Consider the following 12517-nt stretch of genomic DNA (forward strand, 5'->3'; position numbering starts at 1 on the left):
CAGCTGTATAGTTTGTCACAGAACATCTTCATGAAAATCGTTCAAGTGGGCTTTTGATTTTTTTTTTACAAAACTCAGGATTCATTTCTTTCGCTCACTCTGTTAAGAAATTGTGTCGAGTGTATATTTTAATTCTCAGAGTTGAGAAAAAGCCAAATGAAGTAAAAAAAGAAAAATACTATTTCAGCCATTTCTTGTGCAGTCATTGGTGACTGAACTGCGACCATCAAATCACAAGACTTGAGAAGCTGATTTACTTTGGTGTGACTGCCGACATTAAAACACAAGACCTCAGCGCTATCACCATTCAGCCACCCTGCCACTTCAGCTGGTGTGTTTTATACACGAGTATACAACACTTTGTGAATGATTGTTTCGACTGATTTACCATCTCCCACGATGAAGTGCTTTCTTAAAGCATTAATATTTTTTCCAATAGCTCACAAACTAGAGGTGGCACACGTATATACTCAAACTGGCAGTGTTTTGGGAGTTTGTGTTTTCGTAAAGTACTAACAGAATTACGTGCAGTTGAATTGATATTGGAATTCTATATAATCAGCCGCCACTTTGTGTCATGTCAGAAAAGATTTCACTCATTTTCTTACATTAGCATTTACGTCTAAACGTGTGCAAATTTCTTTGCATCCAGTGAAAAGGTAAACACCTGTAAAAAGGATGGACAACCCAAGTGAACAGCAACGTGTACGTTTTACATGCTAAGTTGGTGTCTAGCGACAAGGCTGAAATAAATTCTAGTTCCAGGAGACCAGAAAAATAGGGTGCGCGTCCAGGGAAGTCTTGCATTCAAAACAGAACCAGCCGATGTGATGTTGAAGACGAGACAAGGGAGAGGGGGATCATGACGACAGCTGACATGGTACCCCAATGACCTAGTTTTTAGACTAGTCATGGGAGGATTGAGCCAGGGCTTGAACCCACCTTCTCCAGTGATTTCATGATGACGCAATAGGCAAAAAGATGTATGATTTCCAACTCAGGTTGAAAGCGCTAATGCATTACCTCTTATCTGTCCGTCTGTAATGGGGGGGGGGCAGCATAACAATGATCCACTGTGAATTAAACTTAGCACAAAGTTGTGTGCTATAAAGAAATTACCCTTTACAAAACCGGGCAAATTGCTTCAAGGGTTGCCTGAAATGTTGAGACCCAGAAGCACTGCGAAAATGCTCCAACGCATCTGCATCCCGACTGCCCTCCCAGCAGAGCCGCTATCAAAGCCTTGTCGTCTTACCATGACCCATGCGCCACTGCTTCCTACGCAACAGGTGCGAGCGCTACCATTAATTCACAAATTAAATTCTCAGTACAAACATGTTGTACGCCATTACGTAATCCATGTGTATGGCACGACGTTTCTTCCTTTTTGTGAATTCTGTCAAATGTTCATGTTATTTTGGTAAACCCCAAGTGTGCTTCTCATATGCAAGTTACATATTATGCCACTAGGTGGCAGACATAGCATGACCAAAAATGGAGGTACCCTTACACAATGGCATATTAGAAAAGAGGGCTGTGACTCATCATGACCCCTGGTGGTGTAAAATAAAACAGGTCCCTGCAGGGTGGGCTGGTAGGAACATTGGAATTTTGCGCAATTTTATTTTTACACCCCAACAGCACGATATTTCACTTCGTTAAAATATTGAAAGGGGACGGACGGACACATTAATCTATTTCAGGCTGGTACACTCAGTTTACAACTTCGTTCCTACCAGTATTAAGATCATATGGTGGCAAGTGTATTGTGGCAAGGTTTATAACTCTACTGAACATGTGAAAAAGAGCTTTATAGCTCATCGGATTCCTCCAGGAGAAAATAAATATTCCGATTCTGAACTCCTGCAATCAGTCCATGAGAATGTTTGTGATGACATAAAAGTTGATAAACAATGGCCAGTGGCAATCCCAAGACAGCCATATTTTATCTTGCATTGTTAATGTATATAGACTACGAGTTAAAAAAAATATTTTACCCATGTCGTATGTTGAACTTCTTTGTAACCGTACGAAGCCCACCATGCTAATCGGTAAAAACTGCATGGATGGGGGCATGACCCTGGTAGTCATTTATAGTCCAGTCGATCCACTGCTGGAAGGCCTCTCCATGTCATGTGGATAACGGGAATTGTTTTGACTATACTCCACCACATTGAGCGTTGACCACACATCACCAACGTTAGCCGTGGTTGGGAATGAAACTCTGGTCACTGGGTTCAGATTGTGGTGCACTCGCCAATGTGCCACCACTCAATGCTGAAATATATTGACAAGTGTATGAACCATGGAAATCTTTCCAAATGGGTTGCATGGCTACAATCAGGATAAGAGCATACTAATGAACACAGAGTCGTCGGCCAGGTGACCCTTCAACTCCAGCCGACTTTGCTTCTGTTGACGTTGATTTTGGATGAGGGGGAAAGGATTTAAGCAGATACCAGTGGTCACGACGATTAGCACATAACTTAAATAAATAATACATTACAAATTATATTTCTGAAAAGCACGTGACCATTAGATGCCAAAATTATCCTGACTATAAACAGAATTTGCCATTGACATGTGTTCAGCCAGAAAACATGTAAAGGCGGGGTATTTATCCTCCAATTGCTACAAATCCACATTTATCACCATAATGCAGCTTCTTTCTGCGATACGTTTAACTTGTGGACAAAAGAAACAGCGTGTAGCCATGATAAAATACAGCTGTGCAAGGGTACTGTCATCTTTCTTCACATGATGAATGCAATCTACAAAAATATCTGAAACCCCCCCCCCCCCCCCAAAGGGTCATACTCCAATCTACGGGATTTTACTTAAATCTGACCTGACATAGATGCCAGAATAATTAAATCTGACCTGACATAGATGCCAGAATAATTAAATCTGACCTGACATAGATGCCAGAATAATTAAATCTGACCCGACATAGATGCCAGAATAGTTAAATCTCACCTGACATAGATGCCAGAATAATTAAATGACCTGACAGATGCCAGAATAATTAAATCTGACCTGACATAGATGCAAGAATAATCAAATCTGACCTGACAGATGCCAGAATAATTAAATCTGACCTGACATAGATGCCAGAATAATTAAATCTGACCTGACATAGATGCCAGAATAATTAAATCTGACCCGACATAGATGCCAGAATAATTAAAAGCCCTCTTTATTAAAGCACCCTCATCATTTTGTGCAATTGCAATTTCAGGGGACTTCAATTCTCTAAAAAAACGCAAGTGGATGTTATGCAGCTATGATGTGATTCTATCCAATTTAGTGGCAAGTTGTATAGGTAATCCTTCAATCACATTGACATCAATGTCAGCTTAAAACACTATCTTTCATAGTACAAAGGCAAGTCTTACCTTCTCGCATTGTTGGTCATCACAATTTCACCTTATTATATATTTAAAGTTGCTTGTGCTTTTGTAATTATATTTAATGTGCAAATCCTGAATTATTGTTGTAAATGAACATTGTTTTAGCCGCTTCCGAGCATTTTTGGGGGGGGATTTATGTCAAGTGTCAATGAATGTTGAGAAAATACTCTACTGTACTTCATGCTAGTTTAATTAAAAGAAAGTTATTTACACGTGAAAATCCTGGCCCCACCTATGCAGAGCATAGGCCACATATAACACCATCCAAACCCCTCACCTTGACTCTTACATTCCATTCAGACCCACAGCACAAAACTCGCATATGCATTTGGACGCATACAAAATAAAAAAACCTGCACACCACAGCCTAACACGGCACTCAAACCAACTAACACCACAACGACCCACACACAAAACCTTGACTTGTACCAAATAAAATAATGTACAACCCTTGTCAAGTCACTGTTGTTGTGGGAGTGATTTGAAAATGCTTCATGATGTTGGTTTGTGCAGCTTCTTGGGGGGGGGGGCAGGACCGGTGCAGATATCACTCACCACTGATGTTAGCCATTGCCAGGAATCAAACTCCGGTCGTCGCAATCATGACGCAGTGTGATAACCACTACGCAACCGCTCCTCATGAACGCTAATAGGGTGTTAACCAGAGCTCATTATGTAGACAATGTGCATAGTCATCCTTGTGCAATGTGTTATTAACTGGAAGCACCACATACCATCACTCGCTCAAATCACATGGGGGAGGTACCAGAGTGCTCAAACCAAAAGTGGACATGCAATTTAAAGACAAAACTATGATCATATTTCCAATATACAGCAAAATAATGCTGACAAAGCTACAAGCGGTCGTGACCAATGAAATCAGGATTCTACAAAAATATTATTTTACAGATGGTTCCAGAAGACCGAAGAGAGCGGATTGTGCTGGGGATTATATGAAGTGACATCATGGTCAAATGAAACGTTGCCAAGTACATATGGAAATCTATTCGCAATGTCAATACTAGACAAGTACTTTCCAAATTTATTGTCGGTGAAAATACCGGTACACACGTGCACTGCCAATGCACCAAGACTCACACATGCTATCTGAACCATAATCCCTACCATGTCTGACACTTAAATCTGGTTGAAACCTTCAAATGTGACCCACAAACCACTGGTTCACAACCCCATCTCATTGTGCTCACACCCCCATTGCCCCCTCTCACCCCCCCAATATTACAAATTTAGATTTTATAGCTTATTTTCCTGTCTCTTAAGTTGTAGGGAATTGTTTAATAGAGACTTATCTGGTTAGTGGAACATCAGTTACACATTACACACCCCTGGCAAAGTCCTGAAAGTTAGAATTTGCATTGAACCAGAACACTGAGACATAATTCTCTACTTTGTTTTAGTAAGAAATGTTAAAAGCGGCCAGCTACGTGTTAAGTCTGGATTCCCCAATTCTTGTATGTGGATACTGTTACTGGTGTAATCTATCAATGTGAAAGCTGCACACAAGCTTCCACGACTGTTAACCACATAACCCAAATAACAAAAAGTTAATCTTTAAAGTGCACCTATATGGGGTGTAAACAACAGTGGTATTTCCGAACTACTTACACAAAGACCATGGAGGTTTGTTATTGGCCGAGTATGGACTGTGTGCCATTAACAAGTGCACAACTGTGTGTATTCAGTGACACCTAGCATTCAAATGTGCAACATGTGGCGGGATTGCTGGCAGTGGGGGAACAAGGAAGACTTCTCCAACATTTGTGAATTTCAACAAAATTTCTGCACCTTGAAAGGTGGAGCCCAGGACTGTGACCAGCTAAAAGGATTAAAGTGCCCATTATGATCATATATAAGCATCACCAAAGCAGGCGCTCGCTGTATGCACATACTTAATGGAATGTCACATGGCGTGGGTAATGCAATTCTGGGGAGCGGTGAGCGTGCTGCACTACGAACCTGGTGGCCCGGGTTCAATTCCCGCACATGGTGAACTGGTCCTGGGCATTTCCTAGGTCGACTAGGCCTCAAATGAGTACCAGGTGTCATGTAAACATCACTAGGGAGAGAAAGGCGGCCAGGCGTGGTGCTGGCGACACACCCCCTCGTGTGCTGTGCCGGCCTTCATAGGTGATCGCGAATAGCACTTGCTCCTAGTCTGTTAAAGGCTATACGCGGGGTCTGTTTTGGTTGTAACACAATGCCCGGCCATTGTGTTTCCATTCACATAACTCAATGACGTTGTGTACAGTTGTGTGGATAAATGCGTTGATCCGATAATAATAAACTCGGTTTTCGAAAGTTCCTTTCAGCTGAGCATGACAATGAAATCAAGATTATAAACGATAATTCAGGCTTCTGGGACTCGGAAATGAAGTCAGTTCCACATACCTCCTGTGAAAGTTCCGTATTCAGTACAGTGGAATTATCTAACTATGGAACGTTAGCTATGTCACGTACCTAGTAACTTATAACATTAGGTATCTTGATTGAAAAAATTGATAAAATATGTACCATCATAATTTAAAACAATCAATTTCAGAAGGCTGAAGAGCAAAGCTCACGAAAAATGTAGTGGCGCAAAAATAACAAATTCCACATGGCATCTCCATTCTTAAATCTTGCCAGTCTATTTGGAATCTTACATTTCATCAACATATTGCCCTTACTGCTCAGATAAGCAACTATGGTGGGTGTTTTTTCCGAGGTTGTTGCTGTGTGCACTTGCCGTCCAAGGCTTGCAGTATTGTGCACACAAACAATGTCGTCTTTGCTACAGCAAGTGTCACACTCACTTCAAGGTGTCGAGGCTGGTCCACTTCAGCAAAGTTAAATGGAGATTTGACTTAAAGTTGATGTTGCATCAGTGAACACGTCAATGCCCCCGATATTAGTTGTGTTAAAAAATATTGTACACAAAATGTCACACGTACACAACATCCATTCATGAACTGCCAAGAACCTTTGCTGTCAGAGCTGCTCATCCTTCCACCTTAACGTTGTAATGTTCGACTCATAGCAGTCAGATGTTTGTTTTTCTTCAAAAGAGTAAACATGCACATCAAGCAAGCTGCCTGTTGAGAACCTTTGGATTCCAGAACTGATACAGGTTGTCTGCAGGGCTGCATTACATTTGATAAAAGCTGCTGATTACTTACATTACCTTCAACAAAGCAACTTAGAGCCAAGTCCATTCGAGTGTGAATGCATTTGCAGGCTCCAGTGCAACTTGCTGTGTCAAGTGAACTGAAATATGTAACGCCAATACGGCAACAATGGCATTACAATTGAAAAGGATATATTTTGCCTTCATGAGTTTGCACTGTAAAAGTGTATTCTGATGCGATGCTGGAACACTACATTCTGCTAAAACCCTGCAAGGTGATTATGCTAAATATGCATTATCTTCTTATTTGGGTTTAATACCAGTTTATTTTTGGATTTGGATGTGCAAAAATGTAAAACTGATTTATCATTCCAATGGATATGTACTGTTTATCAAAGTAGACGTGTGTTCATATGAAGATGCATATCTATATTAGCTTCATAACCAAAGTAAAATCTGACAGATGAATAGTTGAACTGGAACTTTTGTTTGGCAAACCCTAATTCTTACTTAGTAAAACAAACATGAAAATGTGTTTGGATATCATAACGGTTTGCCCTTTATTGTACTCTTCATGTCTTATTGCTTTGCCATGTTCTTTATTCGCAGAATGTGCTGTCTGCATCTTTATTACGTTTGGAAATATTTTATTTTGCTGGGCAAATCCATGTGTACAAAAAGGTAATGAAAATATAAAATAACCTTCTACTTGGAGACGTGGATACTCAAATAGATTAGACTGCATGAGCATGTACAAAACCAAACCGCAGAGTTCAGCTGGCACAAACACTGCAAAAACGGTCATAATAGTGCGACGACAACAATAATAATAATAGTTATAATAATCGGATAAAAATCTTTCACGGCGCCTTCCACAGCAATGCACTCTAGGGCACGCTGGCCGGCACCAGTCCCGCGAACAACGCAGGCAGTGCCGCGTCAACATTGCACAATAGCGCAGCGGTGCGGCATTCGAATACAGACGAGCGGCAGTTACACTGGCGAGACAGAGACAGAGCGCGCACGGTTTACTAGTGACGTCAAGCGGCCTCCTCCTTTGCCAGGGCGTGGCGCTGCCGCGAGGGGGAGAAGCTTTCCTGCACCTGGCTTCGCGGATGGGCTCCTTGTGCGCCTGGAACATCTTCACGTTGTTCATGTTCGACTGCCAGTACTTGACAAATCCACCATGGTCGGCCGTCAGCATCCACATGTCATTGTGCGACCACGTCATCGCGCGGACTGAGCTGTCATGGGCCTGGCCAGGGTGCACAGAGTAAGCACAAGTCAGCACAAAATGATAATTCATCAATTAATCTATGAAAATTACAACTAATGCCCGCAATGTATGCATCGAGCTGTGTGTGAGAATCTATTATTTTTTCATTTATCTTATAGTGCGTCATTTGTTCATGTGGAATTCAGGCGCTACACGTAAATGGCACTTTAGAAGGAGAAAGCTACAGAGTAATTTCAGTCAAGTATAACACATCTGATCAATATTGAAGAGGAATATATTGTATTGACAATCTATAAACAAACCTAACCACTGATTTGACTTGCAACAATGGCTGTGACAAAGCTTATGAAAGCATCACAATTAGAAATGTTGTACGAGACTGTTCTTAATGACGTTTGATATACCGTTATCATGACAAATACGGTCCTCACTCACTTGTAGAATTGTCTCGAAGTTGAAAGCAAGACCGTTCCACAGTGTAAACTCCCCACTGGAGGCTCCAGTTACAAGACGTCGACCTTCAGGTGTCCACTACACACAACCATAGGCAACATCGATTCCTTTTCATAGGGACAACTACAACATGAGGGGTGTATAAAACATAAGCGCAAGCTGACTCCAGTATCCCTTGCAGAGTAACACATGTAAAGCATTTCACAGAAAAAGTGATTAACAGACTTCAATAACTTTGGCCTGACCAGTATGTTAATACAGCTTGAAGAAAATTGGTTCTCAAAACTAGATTTAAATCCACCTGGGACAAAAATCTATACTTGTTATCGACATAAATTCATGTCTTACACCAGTCACATGGCTCAAGTTGTAGTGGTAACATTCACATTGGCAATAAGTTAAAATGGGATATCACATGACCAATCGCTATAGCTTTTTTGCATTGATGTCAAGTATTTAAAGAACGAGTAACTATTTAAAACGTTTTCTTGCTTTCTGATGTTTCAATGGAATTTTGATAACACACAACTATATTTTGAATTACTGTACTCACCCTTACGACAAAGACAGGACATTTCACTTTGTTTGTAGATGTCCTGACAAACTTGGTGGTTACTGCATTTATGGGTTTGTGCATCATTCCCATTGGCGGTAGTAACTGTTGAGAACAGACATTTACATACATATATACACACAGTTGTCACTGGCAAAGGGAAATGTTATAGTGATAAACACTCCATTTAGTTTATATGGGATTTTAATGTGTATACAATTTTTGCACGGAATAATGGTAAACAGGAGTGGGTTTGCTACAAGTTTAGATTACAATTAAGATTAAGTGTGAAGACTTAATAAATGTGATTAAGGGGAGCGAGCCGATGTTCAGTGGGAGTGTAGTGTGATTGCATGCGCATCTACATGATAGGTCTTCGGGTTGTGGCAAGAGGTTTATTATAGTTTGATTGAAAACCACAAATTAATACAATAATTGTGCAATGTCGATGTTTTAAAAGAGAGCATGTATATGAACAAGGAGACATCATAAAGCACAAGGATAATCTCTGAACAAGTGCGAATGTGCTCAGAACAGAGGCTACCAGTGTGTTAAACAATTCCTCTCCTAAACTATTTCTTCAATTTTGCCAGGAAAGCATAGTTGTCAATCTACAAAAACGGAGCACTTACATCACCATAGTAGGACGGGTCGGGCTGAATGGCACGGAGATCTCTGTGGTCTCTCTGCCATACTCGGTTCTGGAACGCAAACCACGCAAAACACGATAGATATATTCTAATGTAAATTTTGCAAAACAATGTGGTCTATTATACGGATGATAGCTTCATTAACATTAGGCTATGTGTTATCTGCCGATTATCTTGATAACTTCTCCCGAGACCATTGTTGATGGTTATATTTCAAACAATTGTTATTTTAAATTGCTCAAAATCACAATGATAATTGCACGTACATTTAGAAATATTTCAATCGCAATTTTTCATTCAACTTTCAGTGTAAGGCATACTAATGAATTAATAATAGTGCAAACCAATATCACAGTACGTTAAAACATTACAAAGGTGGCTCAATTCAGCCCTAATGAGCTACACCGCATTACTGTTAAAGGAAATACAAATTACAGCATTGTATTTATTTTCACTCTTGCAATTACTGAGACATTGGATGTTCCCACGGTTGCCAGATACTGACCTCCAGGTATTTGACTACGGAAGGGTTGTAGTCGATGGTTTTACGGTTAACAGATTTCCGCATGCGCTTCCCATCGAAGGTGACTTGCTGCATGCCATCCATTTGGCCAAAGTCGGAGCGCTTGTAGAAGACATGTTTGGGGCCCTGGTGTTGAAACTTTGGCATGTGAAAGAACCTTGGCGGGGATGTCATGTCCATCGCCAGCGTGCGACTGGTGTGGTTCTCAGGGACCACACGAAGACCTGGAAGGGGTACATATTTTTTTTTACAACTGATTCATCCATTGATTGTGCAATCAAATGACATTTTTTGCTTAAATCCACAATGAACGTTAATTATGCAATTCCCATATATTTTTGTATGTTTTATTTTTATTATTTCCCTTCTACGTGACTTTACCGAAAGAACCAAGAATATGAATTCCCATATACTTAATTCATAACAGGTAGCATGTAGTTGGTAAATCCTATTCTTGAGTATGGTAATATGTTCAGGAACTAAATGGCAATGTCAAGATCTAATACCCACGAGAGGACTTCATGAGTGTTTGTGTAGTTTTGCTATTCCACCGTTGAGGGAGTGCAGACTACAGTGGTTTACTACATGGTCCAAAGTTTGGATTGTATGGCCACACACTGTTGCCTGCCTTTAATTTTCCATTCATGATGTGCAAATGGGCATGTTGATGTTCCGATGCATGTTACACACCATTTTCTACGAGTAATGTCAATGTCAGGAGGTGAGATGTTTGTGTCTCGAATGAGGTAAAAGGGTTATTGCTTGGAAGCCATTTGGTCAAATTAATAATGAACAATACAATTTAGGTTTATACAGCATATTAAGACAACCTGGATATGGTTGGATGCAGGGCATGTCCGTGCCATTCCGGTACAACTTGTATAGGAGGTGGTGAATGAGGCACGCAGGCATAGACTTTTGGTATGTACTTTGCAAAGTCAAAGTTATTTCTTGTTCAAATGAGCATTGAGGTTAGTGCTGATACACCCTGTTTAGAGCTCTAAGCCAGTGGTGGATATTCCTCATTCCATTGGCGCGAATCAATTCATAGATGATTTTTCGCACAGGAGAAACTTTGAATTACGTGAAGAATGTCAGCACCACGTTGTGACAACAAAATGCACTAATACACAGCATGAAACAAATGCCTTACTAACGCCACGTAGACTAACGGCATGAACATGTGATCTCCCAGTATTGTGGCCTTGATAACATTATTTCTAATTCGGAGGAAACATGTTTTTATTACACACATGCTCCTCTCAAGATAGGGAGTTAACCAAAATGTTATCTTACATGCGTCAGTTTATTATAGGTGGTCATTTTCCATCCTGTATCTCTTACACATTAGCCAACACTATCTTGAAAAGCAAATTGAAGACAGAAAATGTGCAGAGCACACTCTGAATTGCAAGGGAAGATTGGCTCGGGTAAAAACTAAACCTAGATATCACAATTTTAGAAAACAAAGTAGGCTTCATAATCATCTTTATTTAGACTGGAGTAATCCGTTGAGCTATGAAGCTCTTTTTCACAGATGTCCAGTCGGGGCAGGTTAGCAATATACAAGTGTTTGGACAGGACACCAATGTTTGGGAAGGTGGCCGATGGATAAAACTTGATAATTGGCCTGCGACAGAACAAGAGGCCAAAAAATAACACTTCGGGGCACGAAATCAGTTAATGTGCAGAAATTAGATGGACATCGCAATGTTTGTGATTAATGACAATGGTGTTTGAAAGTCTTCCATTCAGCAGTGGATAGACCACGGCTCATGACGGTTACGCGTGTGTGTTGGTACCTAGCAAGATCCCCCCCCCTCCTCTGATGTGGTGTTTCATACCAGTATACATCCAATTGATTTGACTTGTCATAGACACTACAGTATATGGAAATAGATAACGCCGTTGCAGCACCAACGTTTTAGAACCTCGTTTCCTCCCTTTAACATCGTAAATCTTCCTTCAAAAACATATCCCGTAGCAGAAGATTAGTGCGGGATACAGACATTTGCACATGTGATTTGTAAGTTTGATCATTACCCGTGTATCGATAGTTCAATGTTAATGTGACGGCCAAAGCCGTGTTATTTTGGTGTCGATCTGGGACTGTTTTGCTGTTTTTTTGCTGCCTTGCCCCACGTTGACAAATCGGACTTATATAATTGAGTTATTTATACTTCATGACCTGCTTAACCATTTTCTCTATTTTGCTCTCCTACCGTTGTTTTTCTGTATTGTTTGCTGGTGTGACTTGCCGACCCGCCCATACTGGACATGTGAAAAAGGAGCTTCCTAGCTCATAGGATTCCTACTGCAGTCTAAATAAAGATTCTGAAGTGATTATTGGGATGCTTTGATGATTGATTGGATGCTTGATTGGATGATTTTAGACGAGCGCACGACGAATGCTGGCGATCACGGCGATGCGATGACTAAAGACCATCAAGTACTGTATTCGTCAATTTAAGATCGCACGTTTAATGCTGGCGATGTTCGATGTAATGCAGAACACGCCAAGTACGATTACGAATCACGACTAAAACATGCCGATGAACCGTTGATCA

The 12517-nt window shown here is 40.7% G+C and overlaps 1 protein-coding gene across 2 annotated transcripts in view; it reads right to left on the reverse strand.

Annotated features, from left to right (window-relative positions):
* Positions 1-12517, reverse strand: part of WDR33 (WD repeat domain 33) — a 34259-nt gene that overhangs the window by 21129 nt on the left and 613 nt on the right. For both annotated transcript variants that reach the window (XM_032962305.2, XM_032962304.2), the window contains exons 2-6: positions 9933-10174; positions 9410-9478; positions 8778-8882; positions 8207-8302; positions 7638-7789 (exon numbers count right to left, since the gene is read on the reverse strand). In XM_032962305.2, coding sequence (XP_032818196.2) covers positions 7638-7789; positions 8207-8302; positions 8778-8882; positions 9410-9478; positions 9933-10130 — 620 coding nt within the window. In that variant the 5' untranslated portion in view covers positions 10131-10174. The remainder of the gene's footprint in view (positions 1-7637; positions 7790-8206; positions 8303-8777; positions 8883-9409; positions 9479-9932; positions 10175-12517) is intronic.

The sequence above is a fragment of the Petromyzon marinus genome, chromosome 28, assembly GCF_048934315.1.
Source record: "Petromyzon marinus isolate PM22_M1 ecotype Great Lakes invasive population chromosome 28, UKy_Petmar_22M1.pri1.0, whole genome shotgun sequence".
Lineage (NCBI taxonomy): Eukaryota > Metazoa > Chordata > Hyperoartia > Petromyzontiformes > Petromyzontidae > Petromyzon > Petromyzon marinus.